The sequence below is a fragment of the Pelobates fuscus genome, chromosome 11 (genome assembly GCF_036172605.1).
Source record: "Pelobates fuscus isolate aPelFus1 chromosome 11, aPelFus1.pri, whole genome shotgun sequence".
NCBI classification, from domain to species: domain Eukaryota; kingdom Metazoa; phylum Chordata; class Amphibia; order Anura; family Pelobatidae; genus Pelobates; species Pelobates fuscus.
In genome coordinates this window covers 117784502-117809134 of record NC_086327.1, presented here as the reverse complement: position 1 = coordinate 117809134, position 24633 = coordinate 117784502, and the positions used below count along the sequence as shown (strand labels likewise).

Sequence of the window (24633 nt, the reverse complement as noted above, 5' to 3'; positions counted from 1 at the left end):
TGATCGCTCTTTGAGAGCGATCACATGGCCCCCGGGAGCCTCATTTGCCGGGGGAGGGCTGTCTGGGCTGTCAGGCAACCCCCAGAAGAGGATCGCGGCGGAGGTGAGTACATCTCACCTGCTGAGTGAGATGTACTCAGCCCTTTAACCCCTTAAGGACACATGACATGTGTAACATGTCATGATTCCCTTTTATTCCAGAAGCTTGGTCCTTAAGGGGTTAAAGCCAGGACGGCATAGAACGCCGTAACGACGTTAAGGGGTTAACCAGTTTGTTGCAATTTAAATTTATAGTAAGCATTGTTTTATTTTGTTTTGCTTTGCAATGGATTGCTTTATAGATTGAAGTATATTGTACAAATAAATATTTACTAACAATTTTCTAAGGCAAGGTAAGATACATCTGAAACTTAGAATCTTCTTAACTAGATTGCACACACTAACTGCTTAGAAAGAATTCTAAAATGCTAAACAACCATTTGTGTACTGAGATCAGACCTAAAAATAGGAAATCGTTTAGTGGGTTTGTATCATTTTATTTTGTCAAACACAATAAATTACACCTAAAGAATTATAAATATACATTTTAAAGTTCTATTAAGGAATAAAAGAAATCTGAAATAGTTTAGACAGTTTTAGATGTCAAATTGTCTTAGAAAGAGGGGATTCTTTGGGAGAGGGGATTTTTCATTTTATTAACACTGTGGAGGTGTTGGACAAATAACATAAGTTTCACTTGATATACTTCATACAGGAGTTGAGAATTTCAATTCCATGAAGTTCACGAAGTTGGAAAATATACCTGCAAAGAAAAGAGAAAAAACAGAGACAATGCATCATTTGTCCATTGTGCACTAAGGGTTATACAAATGTTGGCAAGAATTATTAGAACGGCAGTGTTATATTATTCAGTATTATTTGATATCAGTATCATTTACTATTTAGAATTCTATTCAATCAGGGACAAGTAAGGCTGCAAAAATATCCAATATATGATCTTATTCATAAAATTAAAGGGCTAATTAAACTTGGTACTTAGCAGAAAAAAGATAAACCAAAACATTAAAAAAGAAACAACAAAGTCTCTCTATATGTAAATCACTTGAGTCCAATGTTAAAAATGGTTCTCCAAGGTGAACTAATCTGGGGATCACTCCTAAGACCTTCGTAGAATTGTTACATGCCTGATGCACTTCTTTGAACCCAATAAATAAATTTTCAGAAAGGACAAAAAAACAAAAGCAGAACACTTTACTGTTTTCTTAGCATGTCAATTCTGACTCATGAAATGTGTAATAATTGAAATGAGCATATTGATAACATGTTTGATCATAGGAAGTAGGCAAAGTCCAAAGTTATCATGGAAGTATGGGCATTTTTAGCCTTATAAACTGAATGTTCTTCTCAGTAGGAAAGGAATGGAAACCATGAATGACGAGAGAACATTCTCAAGCTTGAGGTTCTCTGGTCACATACGATAGAGGATTACCTGGATTCGGCAGTACACAGCTTTCCGAGGGCTATTGCAGCGTTCTCCTGTACTTTAGTGGTCTTGCCTTCTTCTTTAGCATGAGTTAGCAAAAGCTTCAGAATATCAGATTTCAGCAGAGAGGAAGCTGCCCCTGGAACTTCGAAGCAGTATCCCAAACAGAGAGCAGCATTCCCGACAATCATCTCATCTTCACAACTCAAGAGCTTCAGTAAAGTGCTAAAATCTGGCAGGACAAATATAAAGCTTGTAAATCATAAAAAAACCTATTTAGTGAATTGCATATGTTATGAGTCCAGATAAAGCTGCATAATTAACAAAACTGTGCTGTATAAAGTCTCCAAACACTCACAAATCACGCAAGGATAAAATAAGTTACAGGAATGTAAACTCATGATATACAATAAGATGTCTATTTTTACAAGCTGAGTTTCTGTTGGTTTTAGACAAGCATCACACATTGAAATGAACTACACTTGCAGGACAATGCGCGTGTATTTAAAAGAACACTCAAAATACCATAACCACTACATCCATGTATGCCTCTGCGGGAGAATCCTGAAAGCAGGGTATAAGAACAGGAGATGGAACAGTTATGTTGTGGAAATGCTTTAAAACATTTAAAAATTAAAAATTACGATGGGCGTGGCCTGGCTGCTCACGATAATGGACGCGTGAGAGATCAGCTCCGACGGGGGTAAATACTATATTAGCGATTACACCAGCATACCCGACACGGGGATCCACAATTATCGGCATTAATGAGACCTGCTCCAACTATGTCCCAACGCATGGCAAAAAAGGCGAAAATCCGACCGGCGGAGCTGCAAATAACAGCATTAACTCCGCCGCGAGGGAAACCTCAAAATGGCGCCGACGGCCCTAACTCCCCTACAGCTTACTCCGAACGGAGTGACAGCACCTCTATATTGTTGGATCCCACAATACCGGCCTCAGAGACGGCAATGCACAGAATGATACAAGAATTACAACATAATTTACAAACTGAATTTTCCAAACTTGCTAGAGATGTCCGCATGGATATTAGGGCCATCTGTGAATGCACTTCCCAATTAGAAGAAAAAACAGAAGAAATAATATCAGCACACAATAACCTTGCCACTGGTTATGAAACATTTGAAGCACGCTTGAATGCACTTGCCGCCTGCGCGGCATCCGCCTGCGCGGCATACCTGAAGAGATTAAGCCCGCTGACCTCCAAGAATATGCCGCAAAACTGTTCAAGGCTATATGTCCTGACCTCAAAGATGAAGAATTGCACCTGGACAGAATACATCGGTTACCACGCCCTAAATTTCTTCCACCCACCGCTCCACGAGATGTGCTGACGTGGGTTCACTACTTCACGACCAAAGAAAAAATTATGAGAACGGCAAGGAACCCAAGTGCAATACCGGAAAAATTCACAGGCATTCAACTATTTACGGACTTATCAGCAACAACACTGGCGAAGCGCAAGGAATTTGCGCCCATCACTGCAACTCTACGGGACGCAGGACTCCCATATAAATGGGGATATCCCACCCACCTCATAATCAGGAGAAATGGAGTGGAACATCAGGTTCGCACGGAACAAGAAGGACTCCATCTTCTTAATGAATGGAACCTCCCTATGCCCACCCAAGGAAGATACGCTGAAGCTGAGACCCGCCGTCAATCATCAAAGATGGTGTCTAAAGACTGGCTTACAGTATCTAGCTACAAGTGAAGGACAGTTCAATGCATACTCCAGCGTGGACACGCTGAACTCCTTAAACCCATCGCCTGATGATACGTGAGCATATATCACTACATGTTGGCAGTTACCGCATATGGGAAATTTATTACTTTAATTTGTTATTAAGTTTCTTCTAGTTTTGGTTACTTATATTATATTGATGCAATGTAATCTGTTATGATGGTTGACCTACATCCATGACTACGACGGTCCTGAGAAAGAAGGGTAATACATATGCGCACAAAAACCCTCCCCCCACTCAGGCTCCAAAAGGCCGCTAAAATCCAACGTGCTTCAGATCTGCACGTCCTCTTGTACATAGTTGCCATCAGGCATTTAACCCACCTGAACCATCCCCCTACACCCCAAGACCGCCCGAGGTATCTGACAGTAACTATGGACATACACGTCCACCAACCAATCGCACAAACTTAGCACGACAATCGCATATACCAGCCACACAGATTTACAGTAAGGAATACCAAAATCCACGATGCTATGTTACAGAGTGAAACCCAATTAGAACCTAATCTTAGGGACTTCCTAATACTAGCAGGGAATGCACGTGATACAAACGCATGGGCACCACCTCATTATACTATAGACCACTGGTGGTTACTGCTCCACCGACATCAACAGATTACCTATGAATATCTGGCAAACTATGATGCACACCAATGATGACACTTAACATAATGTCGCTCAATGCTAAAGGTCTTAACTCCCCTCATAAAAGGAGACTTGCACTGGCAGAAGCTACTAAGTTGAAAGCCCAAATTGCATTCTTCCAAGAAACTAATTTTCTTAAGACTAATATGCCTAAATTCGCATCAAAACAATTCCCCTTAGGCTTTCATGCAGGGTATGCCAAAAAAAAGAGAGGAGTGTCTTTATTGATCAACAAGGATGTCACATTTAAGCTCCATAAGAAAATAGGAGACAAAAAAGGCAGATTCATTTCGATTCCATTGCACTATAAATGATGACCCATTCACATTGCTGAACGTGTACAGTCCGCATGAAAACCAAAACAACTTTATCTCCAAAATAATATCCTTAGCCAATAAATATCCATGTAACAACTTGATCATTGGGGGTGATACCAACACGACTTCCACCCACATTGTAAACCATTCAACTTCACGAAAACGCACCCATATTGCACACCAAATACGACAGACGATACACAAAGCAGGCCTACTGGACATATGGAGGATATTACACCCATCTGAAAAATATTTCACCTTCCACTCAAGTCTATAATTCTGACCAGAATAGACAGGTTCCTAATACCCACCGCCATGACCCGTAAAGTATGCACTGCCCAGATAGGGTAATAACTTGGTCAGACCATGCTCCTATACTACTCACACTTCAGGAACATTTCCCACATAAAGGTCAGGGCACGTGGAGAATCAATTAAACATTACTAAACGACCCACACATAGTTAGTAGCATTAGAGAGGACATCCACACCTTCTCAACAACACAGGAGACACCTCTATTGATACAATATGGCAAGCACATAAAGCCGTAATTAGAGGGAGCCTGATTAAACATGCAAGTTATAAAAACAAACAAAGAGCTGCTAAATACAACAACCTCATCAAACAGATAATGGACTTAATTCATGCGAACAAACAGAGCCCTTCCCAAACGCAATGCGATGCCCTCAAAACCTTACACATTCAACTGAGAGACATAGAGACAGAAAAGACCAATTACATTTTACACAAGTACAAACATAGATTTTGCGCATGGTAATAAGTCAGGCGCTGTACTTGCAGCAAAGCTCAAAGTGCGCATGCCCAACTCCAAAATAGCCTACCTACTGACCACTGACAAACAAAATATCCTACACCCGCAACACATCGTAGACGAATTTGCACGGTATTACAGTACCTTATACAATCTCAAAGAGGTAGGGAGTACACATGTTCCCATCCCCACCCAAATCCAAGATTTCCTAACCAAAGTCAGTCTACCCACTCTCACGGAGACGGAAAAAGCACAAATCACGAGCAAATTCACGGAATCAGAGGTGGCTGCAGTGATAACTAAATTGCCCCTACATAAATCCCCGGGGCCTGACGGCTTTACAAACTTGTACTATCAGACATTTGCAGGAGCAATAATCCTGCACCTGTCGCAGCTTATTAACCACTGCTTCTCCAAAGGCACTATGCCGAAATAGATGCTACAAGCGCATATATCCACGCTACCAAAACCAGGCAAACCTGCCGATGTATGCCAAAACTTTCGACCCATATCCCTACTGAACTGTGATACTAAGATATATGCAAAACTACTAGCAGAGAGGTTGAAATAAATACTAATGGGTATAGTTCATAATGACCAATGGGGTTTTATTAAAAGGAGACAGGGGTCTGACAATACCAGAAAAATACTAAATATTTTAGCTCATATGGAATCCCACCACATGGAAGGTCTTCTCTTAGCGCTGGATGCAGAGAAGGCCTTCGATAGATTGAATTGGCATTACATGGAACAGGAACTGCTTAAATATGGGTTCCCAACGTCTTTTATTAAAGGGATCATGGCGTTGTATGAACAGCCTTCGGCCAGAGTCACAAATGCAGGCTTCGTTTCGAGCCCATTCTCTATCACAAATGGGACGAGACAGGGATGCCCACTTTCACCCTTATTATTTGTACTCTTCCTAGAACTTTTAGCACATCTAATCAGAAACCATACACGTATCAAAGGAGTACAGGTAGGGTCCACCGACTTTAAATTAGCTATGTTCGCGGATGACATTTTCATAACCCTATCGGACCCAGACGAATCCCTGTCCTGTCTCCTAGAAGTCCTCAATGAGTATAGCATGATTTCCTACTATAAACATAATCAATTAAAGACCCAAGCCTTGCCGATCAGACTGCAGACAACAACGGTACAATCACTGAAACACAAACATACCTTCGACTGGAGAACTACTCATATAACGTACCTGGGGGTGAAAATAGCAGCTACACTCAGGGGAATTAACATGCTCAACTTTTCCTCACTCCCACAAATATGCAAACAGTCACTACACAAATGGAAAGATGTGTGGTTATACTGGCTTGGAAGGATTAATGCTGTGAAAATGGTAATCCTTCCCAAGCTTTTATATGTGTTTAGAATGCTTCCCCTTCCCTTGTCCGCCTCATTAGGCAAACAACTCCAACATTTTGTAAATACATACATCTGGGAAAATAAGAAACCACGCCTCCCGAGTGTGCTTCCACAGACTCCAGTAAATAGGGGAGGGACAGGCCTCCCTAATATTATGCTTTATCATAAGGCTGCAATATTGGAAACAGCAATAAAACTACATGCCCCCTCACTTACATTCCAATGGGTGGACATGGAAAACAATTACTATCCACACAACTCAGTAGTGGACCTACTGTGGACACCCAAACATCTTAGGGACAAAATTGACCCACTGCTCCCCACGTCTAGACTCACAGTCCAAATATGGGACTACCTCCACAAACAACACACGAATACTGCGAAATTTTCCCCGTGGGCTCCCATCACAGCACTTCATTCCATTTCCCCATGGTTATCTTTACACAAGTGGAGAGACAAGGGCATCACCCACATCACTGATATCTGTCAACAAGGGGCCATAATACCCTTCCCTGACATACAACTCAAGTATGCCATACCGTCCAACTTCATATTCCCGTATCTCCAACTCAAAAGCATAATTATAAAGATGGTACAAGCTCTGACGCGACACCCACCCACTCTAAACCTTGATCTTATCGCTATATATAACAGATGCCAGAGAACACCAATCAAAGCCAAAGCTTTGTCCCTAGGATATGCCGCCTTGAGGCAACATCCTCCTCCAATGGACTTTGCTTTTGCGATCCAATGGAACAAAGAAGGACACTCAAATATCACTAATGATCAATGGCTACAGTCACTTGGAGCACTAAAAGGCATAACCCACATAGAAGCGCACAAGAAACTTGTGTACCGATGGTACCGCACACCATATAAATTGAGTAAAATTTACCCAACAACTCCGAACACCTGTTGGCGTTGCACTACTGCTATAGGCACCATGAGTCATATTTGGTGGGAATGCCCGAGTATACTCCCATTGTGGACAGAAGTCCAACGACTGGGCAAATCTCTGGGAATTGTAAATAGAACACTCTCACCCACCATCAGTCTTTTTCTAATAATGCCTACTCAGATTTCTCCACAAGATAAGCAATTATTGATTCTAATGGTGCGAGCCATATAGCTAACCTTATAGCGTGCCACTGGAAACAACAGACTTGCCCGACACCAACGCTGCTACATCACAAAATACAACAATACCTACGATATGAGATGTTAATCACGTCGACACCCAGACATAGAGACATAGAAACATAGAAACATAGAAACATAGAATGTGACGGCAGATAAGAACCATTCGGCCCATCTAGTCTGCCCAGTTTTCTAAATACTTTCATTAGTCCCTGGCCTTATCTTATAGTTAGGATAGCCTTATGCCTATCCCACGCATGCTTAAACTCCTTTACTGTATTAACCTCTACCACTTCAGCTGGAAGGCTATTCCATGCATCCACTACCCTCTCAGTAAAGTAATACTTCCTGATATTATTTTTAAACCTTTGTCCCTCTAATTTAAGACTATGTCCTCTTGTTGTGGTAGTTTTTCTTCTTTTAAATATAGTCTCCTCCTTTACTGTGTTGATTCCCTTTATGTATTTAAATGTTTCTATCATATCCCCCCTGTCTCGTCTTTCCTCCAAGCTATACATGTTAAGATCCTTTAACCTTTCCTGGTAAGTTTTATCCTGCAATCCATGAACCAGTTTAGTAGCCCTTCTTTGAACTCTCTCTAAGGTATCAATATCCTTCTGAAGATAGGGTCTCCAGTACTGTGTACAGTACTCCAAGTGAGGTCTCACCAGTGTTCTGTACAATGGCATGAGCACTTCCCTCTTTCTACTGCTAATACCTCTCCCTATACAACCAAGCATTCTGCTCGCATTTCCTGCTGCTCTATTACATTGTCTGCCTACCTTTAAGTCATCAGAAATAATCACCCCTAAATCCCTTTCCTCAGATGTTGAGGTTAGGACTCTATCAAATATTTTGTACTCTACCCTTGGGTTTTTACGTCCAAGATGCATTATCTTGCACTTATCCACATTAAATGTCAGTTGCCACAACTCTGACCATTTTTCTAGTTTACCTAAATCATTTTCCATTTGGCTTATCCCTCCTGGAACATCAACCCTGTTACATATTTTAGTATCATCCGCAAAAAGACACACCTTACCATCAAGACCTTCTGCAATATCACTAATAAAAATATTAAAGAGAATGGGTCCAAGTACAGATCCCTGAGGTACCCCACTGGTGACAAGCCCAAGCTTCGAATATACTCCATTGACTACAACCCTCTGTTGCCTGTCACTCAGCCACTGCCTTACCCATTCAACAATATTGGAATCCAAACTCAAAGATTGTAGTTTATTGATAAGCCTTCTATGTGCAACAGTGTCAAAAGCCTTACTGAAATCTAGGTAAGCAATGTCTACTGCACCACCCTGATCTATAATTTTAGTTACCCAATCAAAAAAATCAATAAGATTAGTTTGGCATGATCTCCCTGAAGTAAACCCATGTTGTCTCTGGTCTTGAAATCCATGTGTTTTTAGATGTTCAACAATCCTATCCTTTAACATGGTTTCCATCACTTTCCCCACTACTGAAGTAAGGCTTACTGGCCTATAGTTGCCCGACTCCTCCCTATTACCTTTCTTGTGAATGGGCACAACATTCGCTAACTTCCAATCTTCTGGGACTACACCTGTTATCAATGATTGGTTAAATAAATCTGTTAATGGTTTTGCTAGTACACCACTAAGCTCTTTTAATAGCTTTGGGTGTATTCCATCAGGTCCCATTGACTTATTTGTCTTTACTTTTGACATCACACATAATAATTGGCTACGATGGTGCGACTGCATAACCGAAACTAAGAGCCCACTGTAATTTACCATGCACATATAGACAACTTTGCAAAAGACTGTACGCCTAAACACGTGATACAAAAAAAATGAAAACAGGCTAGATACACATCTGTATATATCTGTGAAAACAAAATGCAATATGTTTGTAACAACTGTAATGTAACTGTCTAATGTGTACTTTTAGATACCCCTCCCATTCTTTCCTTCTGTACCCCCCCCCCACAAGGTTGTTTTAAAAAACTCAAGAAAACATGAATTTGAAAAAAAAAACATTTAAAAATTACAATGGGAGGCTGCTAAGCCTCTCCTGACACCATAACCACTAAAGTGAACTGTAGTGTTATCTTTCCTTACCTGATCACCACAGCTACACACAGCTAAGTGTAGAAGTATGAAACTACTAGTATGTGAATGGTTACAGCCTGAGTTCACACACCAGCATCTAAATCCTCCTCCGCAACTGCCCTCACATATAGCTTCAACCCTGACACATACCCCAACCTATACAGTCACATTGAGCCAGCCATTCACATATCCTCACTTAACCTCGTATACAGTCACACACACCATCACCCTGTCACATTCCCTCACTAAGCCTCTCATGCAGTCACACACCACAACCCGCTCAGTCACATTTACCCAACCTGTCCCAAATCAACCACCAGTCCCTTTGAAGTAGCCAGCCAAACAGTCACAATCACAGACCCAGTCACATACCAGGTCACCTATCTAACCTCATATATCTCCTTCCAACCACATGCCTTGACTCAACCCAAGTCATCTACCCAAGCTGGAGTGACTCACTTTGTCAAAATTACCACCCCTAATCACTTGCTCCTATGCTCCTAGCCACCTTAACCCAACCAACTCAATTGGTCTCATACTAAATCTCCTAGCCCACCCAACAACTCACATTCACTCACTAACCCAATTCAATTCTCTTGGTCTGTAACTCATTTGATAATATTTATCTGTATTTTTGTAGTTTACATTCATCTTCATGCTCAATCAGTCATTAGTAGAAAAATGGTGTTATATATAATAGCTAAAAAAAATTATCAAAGGTGTATGTAAAGTAAAGAGCTAATTTAGCTGCATCCATGGAGGAGACAATAATATCTTGTACCCTGTCAATGGTCATTGGCACATCCCCATCAACTAATTTGACTCTTTGTGAGTCTAGTACCAAATATGAATGCATAATTTAGGAAAGAAATTAATTCAAAGCATTAAGCTCCATTCTGTTTTCGGTATTCCACGTGCACGTCACATTTTCTTAAGACACCAAGTAATACTTACTCTTATCATATCTGAACACATCTTTCCTTGCCTGAGTATATTCTTTGGCACACACAGCAAGAGCCTTCACCGCATAGACTGATGTTCTCTGGCCACCAGCCTGAATTAACAAATAATATTCTTCTGTTTAATGCAAATATATTGTTAATATAGAAACACCACACACTACAAAATATGGATCGTAGACAAAAGTACAAACTACTACACACATATTTTCTTTTATAGGAGCCCTCTAAGCAAAATAACGTCTGTTACATGATTAATTTTTTATATATATATTTTTTTACATGTACATAGAATCTTAAAGTAAAGGGGATACAAGAGCAGAAAGCAAATTTGTTTTCTAGTATAACCCCTGTCAGCTAAAATCAGGAAGATGAAACCAGAGCAAGACTATGAATACTAAAATTGGGTGGCTGAAGATTGAGAAACCGACATCTGCTCTGCAAATGTCCTTTATGTTACAGTACATATAGCATGAGCTAACATGACTAAATGTATGCTTTGGAGATAGAATGTACCTAGTACCAGATAAGTGTACCTTACACAGTGGCCTGAGAGAGCCTTAGAGAACCAAAGAGCATGTCTCTAAATATATTGGTGTGTGTCGGTCCTGGCATTTCTGGGTGATACTCTGGGAGTGTTATGGAAATGCAATATTTTATAGGCGATATTTAAGACCACAGCTTTTTTTTTTGTAAAGTTGCGACATGTAGTAAATCTAAAATTATGTATAATTTTTCAAGTGCATTAGTATGCATTCTCTAAACATTAAATAGGTTAAAAAACAAACACATTTTCAAGCACAGCAATTCAAGGGTCATTGCATTCCCACCACATTCCCAGAATGTCATGCAGCGATATGCAAATAAGTACAGAAAGCATTTCTCTTTTGAATCTATCCTAAGGATATGTGTGAGTTACTTTTTTTTTTAAAGCTCCCCGTTGCTTTATACACAGTTTTTAACCAAGACACATAGTAAAAGCTGGTTGGACAAAACACAACATTTGGTGATACTACTCCAGAAGTGTACTATATGTGTGAAACAGGACTAAGGAAACATTCTGGGAGAAGCATTAAAAACACAACAAAAAATAACAAAATATTGTGGTAAGTGTAAATTTGTTTTTCTATTTCTCACAAGGAAGTTTAATAGAACAGGTTACATTTAGGGCTATTGTCATGAATATTGCTAGTTGTACATATAGTTTACATGTTGAAAGCTATATTTTTATTGTTATTCATAAAACTGTCAAGACAGTCCGCAGCACTTTACATGAAACAATCAACCCATCCGTGTATAAATATATTATTCTAGAATGATTCTATATATAACATTGTTTCAAAGCTAAATGCATGCATCTTTTAACTGTTGTAGTTTTTAAAGGGACACTATGGCCACCAGAACAACTACAGCTTAATGTAGTTGTACATGTGAGTATAGTCAGTCCATACAGGCTTTTTGCAATAAACACTGTCTTTTCCGTGAAAAGGCAGTGTTTACATCACTGCCTAGGGACACCTCCAGTGGCCACTTCTCAGATGGCTAAAAAAGGTGCTTCCTGGGGGCAGTGCACATTCAGTGTCTCCACCCTCTGCATGGGAACTTTCCTCATAGAGATGCATTGATTTAATGAATCTCTATGAGAAGATTCTGCTTGGCCAGGGTGGCATTTGGCTCCGCCCCTGGCTCGACTCCCTGGCTGATATCCTATGGACAGCATTGTGATTGACGGAGAACATCAGCACTAGCAGACTGAAATAAAGGTAAGATTTTACTATATTTAAGAGGGCAAGGGATGTTGGGGTGGAGGGGGTGGAGGGGGGCTAGATAGGGTTTTTAACACTATATTGTCAAAAGTGCATGTTTGTGTTCCTAATCCTATAGTGTTCCTTTAAGTCCACTACTTTACTTAAATCCCCACTGTCTAATGTTGAAACCCACATGCTTATAATTTTACATTCATAGCTATAAGTGAGGAGAAGGCATCCGTGGCTTTTTACCAGCTTGGGATGCAGATTGAAACATTTCTTTGCATGATAGCATTTGTGTATAGTGCTGAACTACACAGCTCATACATTTTTGCTGGACAGAGGTTTATGGGATGCCTGCAGCTCTCCCATAGAAAGTAACAAGAGTGCCTATAGTGAATAAGCTAAGTACAAATGGACAGGATCCAAAAAATTACTAGGAAGTAACCACACAATTTACATACAAACTAACTGCATTATTATAGAAAGAACAAAAACAAATCCTGCAAGCTAGAAGAACCCACCACCACCTAATGTGTTTTGTGCCTCAGGGGTATTTACTCATTGATGCATGAACTGTGTTAGACATAAACTTATTTAACTAATTATTATTTGCCAGGGATTTCTCCACAAGCTTCTTTGATTGCTGGAGTGCCATAAGTAGCTGAAGATTATTCAACTAAATCCTTGTCTGAAGAAACCTCTAAGCATAAGCTTCATATCCCCAGAATGCCTAATTTCAGAAATCTATGCATTTAAGTTATTTGTTACATATTTCTATTGTTTTACTATTTAAAGTTTCACAAAATTGTGGGTCACCTCCAGCTTCAAGTTTCCATTTAATTATGGCTGAACATCAAAACATGATTTATGTTTCCTACTTACAGACATAGATATTTTAATTCAAGTGTTCTATGTGTTCTCAAGCATATCATGACTAGCACCAGCAGGGATATTCTGTATCAACAGTTACAATAAAGATTGAATTTCTCAAAGTATGTTATTTTATCTCCGGTGAGATAATATCACTTTATGCCACTCACAACTCCGAAGATGAGTCATCATGCTAAGAGTTATTTCGAGATTATTCCAATATGTTTTACTTTCCCCAGCAGAACAGTTTGGCAAGAAGGCAATATTATCTTCCATAAAATAAACAAAGATAAACTGTGTCTGTTACGGAAAACTTTGATTGCTGATGTTAAGGTTTTATCTTATTTTATAATGAAATGATATGCTGACAGATACAAAATAATCTCGAAATTAGAGCAATTTATAACGGCACAAATATCCGTAGCTAAAATAGTTGTTCTTTTAGAAAGCAACAAGTATATCTGATTCATCTAATTCTACCTTGAAGCTCTTGAAATATCTTGTATTAGCTCTCCTGGATGAATAAAAAAATGGACAGCGTACTAGTCTTCACAAAAGGTGTAACTTTGTAAGAGATGGTCACAATAGCTCAAGGACGATAGGCAGGGCCCACATCAATAATTTGTCTCCAGAGAACCACAGTCCAAAGCTCACAGTAGCAGTTGCGAATTAAGTGGACAGATATATGACATATGCTGCATAAACCAAGTTACTCATCAAATGAATAGTAAATGTTTGTATTCTTTATAGAACATTGCTACATTAAGAGAGTAGGATAAGGTTATATATATGAAAGAACACTGGCTACACAAACAAGAGTGCAGAGAAAGTTGAAAAGCTTATAATTCATATTATATTATATATATATATATATATATATCTTTGAAGGTAGTGGAGCCTTCGCAACGATTTTACGTGCTACTGAATAGCATATATATATACTCCAATTCTAAGAAAGGTCCCAGAAGACCAATTTTCAAAGCATGTGGAAGTAGGGAGCTAGTTGTGTTATCCCAGTCTGTTCAGCTACATGAAAGATTGAACGAAAGTTATAACAGTTGAACTTTCGTAACGAGAGAAGACGTGTCTGCCTTAGGGTTCTCTAATGATATACTGCTATATACTCGGCCAACAAAGGTAGCTTGGTTGCTGTCTGGGCTGAAAATCAATATGAACGTTATGCCTTCAGGGAGGTTTGTGATTTCTCTACATGTGAGTTTATTTTTATTAAACCTTTTTACAGAGTTGCGTTCCATTCTAGAGTATGTAGAGGATTTGGGCTCTTCACTTGCTGTAATGTTGACTGGTAAAAACAAAATAATTTAAAGGTCACGAAACCTCTGAAGTCATTGTAGGATTTATACCATTGCTCAGTTTTGTCTCAGATACGGGGATTATATTCAGGGTATTGATTTGGTAATAAGGCTAAGTCAACCAAGTTCATTTGCCCACTTCATTGTCTATAGATAAATGTCCTAAGGAAAAGTGTTTGCAGGTTTCAAATGGCACGCCCAAAGAAGAAGTGTGATTGAGTTTGTTCTTTGTTCGTTTGGTTGTAGGCGCGTTAGCAGGTGTTGGACCCCCACATGTGTGACAGAGATCACTAGGCAATAATGATAGTATTGCTTGAAGAGTTCCTATTTTTGAAAAAAAAATTGTTTGTTTCAGGATACTATTCCCATGATAATTCAGGCTGGGGCTTCATGAATTTTGACAGTGGGGTTCAGTATATCTAAAGCTTGGTGGGAATGTAGATCATGATTACTGTAGTGACAGTTTTATTAGGCCAGGCAATAGATAACTGAAACTGCCCATGGATGGTTCGCCTCACTGGTTTCAGTGTACCAAACAACCCCTAACTAGGATTATGCACAGTGGCACAGGTGCACACGGATATTGGAGACACCTCATAGATCCCTGCCCGGAGCAGCTGTCCTGACACCCCTGATATTAACTGCAGCACTAATCGTGCAAAGTACTTTTATTTCTGTTTTAGGTTTCATGGCCATATGTGATTTGTAATAAGGATTGCATTTGTTCGTATTTTACATTCCTTCTACGGTTTTATCTTTCTGTACTCTAATTATGTACCCTCTCTGTATTTCTATACTGATATCAAATTTAAAAAAAAAGAGATTGACAAAAAAACAAAATGCAGATTGTAAAGATTTGGCTATTCATTCAGTTTCTTTTGCCTGATTTTATACTGTAACACGATGTTGGAAAAAGAAAACAGCTACTTTAATCAAATCATTGCTTTATTTAAAATCAGACATGTCGTTTATCAACTAATTCGCTTCTGTACGCTTTAGATTACTGCATTGTTTGGTTTTAATTTAAAAGCTGCTAAGAGAAGTGAAATCTGTAAGACAAACTATTCTGCAGAGTTCGGTAATGTAACTCCGTATTCCCTTTATCTTTTTTGCTTTATTTTGTTTTTTTTTTAAAAGAGCCACAAGGTATTGTGTTTAGAACAGAAGTGTTAATGCTTTATTGTAAATGCTACTGTATTTCGATAACGCATGTGCCCTGTTCAAAACACCAATAACTCACAGACTGAAAGAGAATTATTAATAAAAATGTCAAAGCAATCTGAGCCTGTATTAGCCACCTTTATGGGTAATAGGGGTGGCATGTTCATTTAATGGACTTAAGCTTCTTGTAATAACGACACTGTATATGGGTGTTATAATGTTCTGCATAAAAAGCTGCTTTATGGAACCACTACAATAGGGTTGTCATTCCTTTAAATATCCGGTGGAATGGAACAGAAAAGCATCACCTTATAAAAGTAACCTTTCAATTTGATTGATTATTCCAATACTATGTGAGATATATTTTTCTTTCTACTGCATAGTAGAGTGCAAACCCTCCCCAAATACTCTGTGTTACTTTATTACTATTTAAAATGGCAAATTTAAAATGATGTAGAATAAAGACTTGGATGTTAACAGAATGATGTCAATGGTTTGGGGAGCTAAATTGATCGTACTCCTCAGGTAGGGTGGGAACTTATAAATAAAATGCTTATGAACCAGAAAAAAACATAGGGTGTACCTGTATTAAAGGAACCCTATAGTGTTCGGAATACAAATCTGTATTCCTAACACTGTAGGAACCCCCTTCCCTGCTTCTTCCTAGTGGCCCCAACCCAGTGATGTAAAAGGTTATAAAACTTGTTTTTCATTTACCTGATTCCAGTGCCGATATCCCTCGGCACTGGGTCAGGCTCCTCCTCCAACCAACATCAAACGATGGATGTAACCTACTACACAAGCTTTGGGCTTTCCTGATAGAAAAGCATTTAATCAATACTTTCCTATGGGGATTTTGAAGACACAAAGCATGAGCAGGTCCAGCATCATTACACGGAGTCAAACTCTGTGAAACAGCAGAAAGCGTCTCTAGTGGATGCCACCAGAGGCAGTCTTAACACTACAATATAAACATTACAGTTTCTCTAAAAGTGCAATGTTTTACATTGCAGAATTAATGAAGCGTGCACTGCACCCAGATCACCTCAATGAGATGATGTAGTCTGGGTGCCTAGAGTGTCCCATTACTGAGATTTACAATGACAACTATACACAAGGCAGCACAAAGTGATCTGATGTGTTATATAGAGACTTGAAGCTATCAAGATAGATTTGTGGTAGAGATGCATAAACTAGATCCATATAATTGATGAATGTTCTCATTTGTTTACCATGGAATTTTTGATAGCATCTGTTTCTGAATGTAGCAGATATTTTATGTGATTTATATTTTGACACTTTTTAGGTTTACTGTGGATTATTTTGCTTTAAATATTTTTTTTTCTGAGACCCACCTCTCATTCTCTAATTTAGTGATGGCTACAGGGCCGGTGCAAGGATTTTTGGGTACATAGGCGAAGATGAATTTTTCCGCCCCCCCCCCTCTAAAATTAACATCTTCACCTATGTGCCTCCTAACCAGCCCCTCCCTCTTCCCCGTCCCTTAGTGTTCCTCTCCCCTCCCCCCTCTTTTCCCTGTCCCTTGGTTTTTCTCTCCCCTCCCCTCTCTGTCCCTTGGTGCACCCCCCACTCTCTTAGCGGTCACACTCCCCTTCCTGGTGTGCCTCCTACCTGTCTTGTAGCGTTGCGGAGCAGACCCTCTACAGGAGCTTCAGTTTTCTGTACCTGGCTGGACTGACAGGAAGTGCTCTCTCAGTGAGCACCTCCTCTCAGTCTGGCAGGGTACAGGAAACAGAAGCTCATGTACTGCGCTCCGCTCCGCCACGCTACACTCAGTGGTGTATACACACTAACAGCCACACACACTCAATGACAAACACACAGACGTCACTGACAGACACAGACTCAATGATCTGACACACACTCATTCATTCATTGACAGACACACACTCAATCACAAACATACTCTCACTGATTTGACAGACACTCACAAACACACACACACACAGACATACACATTCATACAATCATTCACAGACACACACAGACACATACACACACTCACATACACAGACACACTCACAGACAAACACATACACAGACACACACACACACAGAAACACTCACAGACAAACACATACACAGACACACACTCACAAACACATACACAGACACACACTCACAAACACATACACACACTCACAGACAAACACATACAGACACACACTCACAGAAAAACACATACACACACACTGACAGACACATACACACACACACTCACACACACACTTACACATACACTTTCAGACAAACACATACAGACACACACTCACAGAAAAACACATACACACACAAAGACAAACACATACACACACACTGACAGACACATACACACACACTCACAGACACATACACACACACTCACACATACACTTTCAGACACACACTCACAGACAAACACATACACAGACACACACACATTTAGACAAACTCACACATACACTTTCAGACACAGACACACACAATCACAGACACACACACTTTCAGACACACACACAAACTCACACATACACTTTCAGACACACACACTTTCAGACACACACTCACAGACACACATACACTTTCAGACACACACACTCACAGACACACACTCACAGACACACACACACACTCACATATACACTTTCAGACACACACAATTAAATATTAATATCCACCCAGCCTCCCTACCTGGAGAGCTGGTGTGGATGTGTCCCTGGGGTCCAGTGGGGCTTTTAGAGTCTAAAAGCTAGCTGAGCATCATGGGAAATGTAGTCCAGAAACATTTTATGGTGTCAAGGTTATTGGAAGACAAGCTGGAGCTGCGGATTACAATAGGCCTATTTACAGAAATATAGCTAATGTTCCTATTGGCATGGTAGTAGTCACGAACTATAACTCCTGTGGTTCTGTGTGTTATGTGATTATTTGTAAAGAAGAAGAAAAAAAAGAAACACTTAAAAAAAAAAAAAAGGAAAAATCTTATTATTCTAGAGGCAGATTATTTTAGCATTAGAAGTTAATATTACAATTACACGTGGCTTAGGAATGGTTAATTCAACATTATTATTCAACATAATATATGAACTGGTTTAGCAAACTGCCGTAACTCAGCTGTGTTTCCCTGCTCTGAGTCGACCTGTCCCAGGGGTGGCTAAAAGCAGCTCAGGTCTGTGATTCTACTTCTACAACAGCTGTGTCTACAATTAGGCCACCCTTTATCTCCTTAATTACTTGCTCTTAACCAAAAATCTATATATGAGGTTATTTTAAAGAATAGAATACATGTCAATCAAACTATTCTGCTCTACACTGTTCTGAACTCTTTTTAAATGGAATGAATGTAGTACTACATATACATATATATATATATATATATATATATATATATATATATATATACAAATCTGAATGGCAAAGTTAGGTTAAAATAGCTGAATTTGAGTCTTTCTTTTAATTTAGCTACATTCTCAGCTTGACTATTTAGCTTCAATTTTGCCATTGGGACTCAATTCAAATTTTAGTAACAACCTTGTAAGTGGTCACTGTTGAGCGAAAAGGAAATTCTGCGGTTTATTACTTCGTACAAGTCATCTGATATGATAATAGCACAGCTGCAGGTAACAGTAAGCTTCGACATATCATTTTTATACTTCTGATGTTAGTTTGAATATATCAGTGTTGCCTGGATACAATACATGTCTGTTCGTGTATTGTTGTTTTAGATAATATATTCAGCACTTAAAGTGCATTCAACGCGCTCAAACAGAGGCCAGAAAATGATGTGGATGTCATTAAATGGTATCATAAAGAGTACAAGAGATTGCCCAAAGGATACAGTAACTACGTAGAAAATCAGAGCCAGAAGTGCAGGATATCTATTATTTAAAAAGTAAGAAATGAGAGTATGCGGGAGACTTTCCCTAGGGTCACGTTTACCATTCTTGGCTAAAAACCCTCCAATAGCTATCAATGATAGAAAATCTGTTTGAAAAGTAATATTCTACTTGAAAATAATCTAAGCAACACCAAAAATAGCAAAGAGACTACAGACAGATTAGAGAAAATGCTGCGTACATCTGCAAAGATATGTGTAATTTTACATTTAGTGATGTTTCATGGCTGATGGGTGTGTAATGGTTGTATTGTAGTGAATTGCAGCCTATCAACAATGGATGGTCAATGCGATGTCCATAGATTGGATACTAAATGGACATTGTAGGTACCATAAAAATAGATAGTACTTAAGGATCGCTTTAACCGAGTACATTGTGATGCTGCAATCACCTATGTGGGTCACTCCACCACACAAAAGTGCAATACAAACAAATAAGAAATGGTGAGAGCACACTAGGAAATGTAAATATTACCACATATGAAAAACATAGGGTAACAACACAACGTTCAAAAACAGTGAAACATTAATTTAAATCTTCCTTTGAAGAGGGATGCCAGTGGTGGGGTCAAACGGGGTGGGCCAGTGACAATAATTATGTCACTGGTGCCGCCCCAAAAGGATGGAGTTGTGGATCCACCCAAAGCAGGTCAACCTGGCATGAAAGCAGTCCAGGCTGCCTACCAATAAAGCAGGCTTACCCATCAAGGGCAGATCATGCAGATAAGGGTGTTTCAGAGCACAAACATATGTAATAGTGTACTTATGCTACTCTTTCTGGGAACACCAGGGAACTAGGTTGTGATGGCAGGACAGGATCCTAAAATAGGGACTGTCTGCCGAAAATGGGATGCTTGAAGGTCTGCATTTTATCAACCATTAGGGAGATTTGTTTAATTCACTAAATGGATTAATCATAATGAAACATGGTACAACAATTACTTGCAATCATTCTAACAAACTAACACGCCAAAGCCTCACTCACATCTTTGTTCATTTTGTTGAGGAAATCACATTTCTTTCCTACATAGAAAGTTTCTTTCTATATTTTGTTTGTTTTTTTGGCATGCCTTGCGATTTATTGGTTTCCTACAATATATGTGTCTTGAATTACCTTCAAAAGTTTGATGAGCTTCTTGACAACTCCTCCTTGAACTGCATGCTGCACTGCCGCTGTGCATTGTGGGAGGACCCTGCTCAAAATTCCCACACTTCTCTGCAGAGAAATAAATATGAAGTAAGTAATGAAATGCCTCACAAATGTAATGATTTCATTTATGGTTTACACTGATCAGCCACAACGTTAAAATCACCAGCCTAATCTTGTGTAAGTCCCCCTTTGGGTCTCCAAGGCTTACTATTTCTTGTCTCAACTTGCTGCACTGGTGGCACTGCTGCATGTCGCATGGTCGCATTGTCTTTGAAGGTAGTGGAGCCTTCGCAACGATTTTACGTGCTACTGAATAGCAAAACATACTGAGCCTGCATTGGGCACATGAGTTAAATCCGAGTCCACAGAAGTTCTGGGCAATCTAATCCAATCTAATCCAAAGAACACTTGCCACTATTAAAGGATGTTGCAATTGAATGCAAATCAGCCTTCAGGATGATAATTGCACAGCTATTATGGTGAATGCGCTAAAACATTTAAAAATACATTCGACACATAAAACGAATGTGATCGCAATTTGGTGTTTATATATAAAAAGCTATGTATTTATTACATTTACAAAGCTAGATTTATAAATCCATATTTTGTATTAAATATAATTTATTTAAATATGTTCCTTTTAGTTGTAATTTTATTTGTTGCATTTAGAGCTGTATTTTTTTTGCCCTAGGTTGATTTATTTATTTCACAAAAAGTCACTTTACACATTAACAAGAACTGCAATAAAAACTAACCATGTACTTTTTATGGAGTAAAATTAATTTGACTACTTGTCCGTAAATATTGTAATTTCTGTATTTCTACTTTGCACCATTATTGTACCTTTACAGAAATTATATTAATGATAATTAAGTTCCACTTGGGTTTTTACTATGTTTTTCTTAATCTTTTAAACAAGCTATACATCGTTTGATTTAATATAATTTCTCTAATATTGTTTCCTTTAATAAAGTGGTTATTGTAGATAATGATTTTCAGAACAGGATTTCTAATACGTTTATATTTATAATACGGGGTAGCATCTTGGAAATGCAAAATGAGACATTCCAAGGTTTGGTCATACATGTCAAAGACCACCTACCCAAAGAGCTCCCCCTCCAGTTAAAACGTATGTAAACTAGAAAGACCTCATGCAATATATTTCTTATATATTTTTCTAGAGATAATCTGTGTTACATAACAAAATATAATGACATTTAATATTTTGGGTTTTGGCCCACTTAATGACTTTACTTATTTGCGTATAAAATATAAAGACAATGATCATGTGAGTGGCTCATAATGGGTAACGCCAGAACAGTTGTAGGCTGTGAGAGCTCATCATTTAATATCGAACGGCATTAGAAATGAATTGAGAAAGGTATTAGGTGTATACTAAAAACACTGGATTCTTTTTGTTTTTGACATAGGTGTTGTAACTGTTTATTTTGTGCGTTTTTACAATTACTGTTTGTTGTGTTTCTGAAATATTTGTGGAAAATATATTTTTTTTTTTTAAGTGTTATTTTCAGTAACAGCTACATGTAATTTGAATGATACCTTATGGACTGCAGCTTGCAGTTTGTTATGGCTATGAGAAATTAATCAACAACATATGCTCAGTTAACGTAATTAGTCTGATTTGATGGCAAATGACGATTGTGTCATACAGAAAAGAAACTGGCTGACGTTAAACTGAGTTGTGTTAACATTTGCAGAAAACTACAGTGAGTTTTTGGTACTAAACTGACCTAACGTTCTGTATTTTAGTAAATATTTTCAGAGCAGTCAAAAAGTATCTAAAACATGACAAGGATTTACAGTTAACATAATTTAATTTGCAGGATGATTAAATTTTTACTTACTGTAAGAAAAACACCATCTTTGCTGCATAACAGTTGTATACACCTGGATGTTATATCCATGGCTCGTTCCTAGAAAGATTAATGGCAAACAGCAAATTACAGGGGCGATATTATAAATCTCTAACAATAAATGAACAGGTATTAATTAACAAGTTAATGTTGGCAACAAACCATTATTTGGTAAGATGATTACTTAGTTGCATGTGTACACCACGTTCCTTCTACCAGTAAATGTGCCTGCTAAATCTGAAGAGATATGTTGTCATTTGTTTTCTACCATCTCAGCCAGGTGATAGTGGTCAATAGTTTTGGATCGAACTGTAGTTGGGCTGAATTTGTGCAAAATTCCCAAATTCTGAGCAGAAATATACTCAAATTACTGACATCAAAACGTGAATTTTTCAAACATTTACTGGGATTTCAATATTCAGAATTCTGCCTGTACTGCCAAAAAAGAGATGACTGATGGCAAAAAAAGATGATTTATGGCTGTGTAATTTTTTTTGTTCATTGCTCCTCCTGTTTTCCCCCCTATTGGCTACTTTTTCTTACTTTACCTGAGAAACAAATGGTTGGAAAATGCTCCTATCAGTTTACTGCAAAATATATATACATACTATTATATTATGTATATATTTTGCGGCATTCTGATTGGACAATTTTCATGCCTTTTTGGCTTGTCAAAAAGCCAACCAATGTCTAGTGTCCCAGAAATTAATTCTATCTTTGGAAAAAAATATGTGGCAGAACCAAATTTCTCACTGTACAAAAGTCTAGTCATTAGTTAATATTCCATGGATTCACCAGTTGCCGTATGTATTAGTATGTTTTGTTGTAGTGGCTTGAACGTGGTCCTATTGGTGCACCATGAGAATTATGGGTGCTGTAAGGTAAATTCCTTAATTTTGAAACCGGAGCCTCAATGCCTAACACTCACCTATAACACTAAAGTTTAAAACTAACTTCTATCTTGAATGCATAGCACTAATTCCTTTAAATTTCAAGTATGTTGTGGGGTTTCTGCATAAGCGATTTGGGTGCAGTTGGGATTTTTCTTAATACATTGTGTGTCCACTTTACATGGTTCTGCTGTAATGGCACTCAGAGATACAAAAAAGTCCCCCAATAACCCTCTAAGTGTGCAAATAGAAATATTGATATTATTATTATTATAATTATTATTATTCTTTTATTATTTATATAGCACCATCACATTCCGTAGCGCTGTACAATTGGTTGACTAACATACATGTAATTTTAACCAGACAACTGGACGTACAGGAACAGAGAGGGGGAGGGCCCTGCTCAATGAGCTTACATTCTAGAGGGAGTGGGGTATATAGTGGATATAGTACATTGTAAATATACAAAAATAATACCACAAAAAAATAACGCTTCCCAGCCATAGATGTGTTCAGCCCATTAAATATGGGGTAGCACTCAAGGAAACTAAAATCTAAACCTTGCGTGAAAATACAAAAACATAATTAAACACTAAAATTCACTTTTTTACTCTAGTAATAAGTAGGTGTATACTGAAACTGTTTTGCTTTAACACATGAGCTAACCCAAAGGTGCACTAAAGTGCCCATAGGCATCTATATCTAAACAGGGAGGACAATTTGTCCCTGCAATAGGGTGTGTTTGGGGACATTTGGCACAACTTGCAAACCTCTAGTGCACGCCTGTGTTCCTACCTATTGATAGTAGCTAAATTATTTTAATAATAGCAGGTCAATTGTTTGTCATGAAATTACAAAAAAAAAAAATGTATAAAATAAGATACCTTACAAAGCAACATCTCTCCACATGTTCAGCTCAGTATGCTCTTAGATTATTATTATTATTATTTACCTGGATGGCTCCGTTCTGTTCCAATGACATGTTTAACATGAGGCCAAGCAAGGCTGATAAAATGTGTCTATTCTCTTCTTCATGCATACTACATTCATCCTAAATGGAAAGAGAAATCATCATTATAATGACAAAGCGCTGGTATCACTAAATTCTTTGTATTTACATCTGAGTTATCCCTTGGAAAAAAAACCCAATGACAACGAAAATAAAGCAATTCCTTAAGGTA

The 24633-nt window shown here is 38.5% G+C and overlaps 1 protein-coding gene across 1 annotated transcript in view; it reads right to left on the bottom strand.

Moving 5' to 3' along the window:
* Positions 1-657: 657 nt before the first annotated feature.
* The window catches only part of TTC12 (tetratricopeptide repeat domain 12), a 99367-nt gene continuing 75391 nt past the window's right edge, over positions 658-24633 (bottom strand). Inside the window, 6 exon segments of the mRNA XM_063436518.1 lie at positions 658-802; positions 1490-1715; positions 10541-10640; positions 20650-20751; positions 22551-22619; positions 24405-24503. Coding sequence (XP_063292588.1) covers positions 733-802; positions 1490-1715; positions 10541-10640; positions 20650-20751; positions 22551-22619; positions 24405-24503 — 666 coding nt within the window. The 3' untranslated portion in view covers positions 658-732.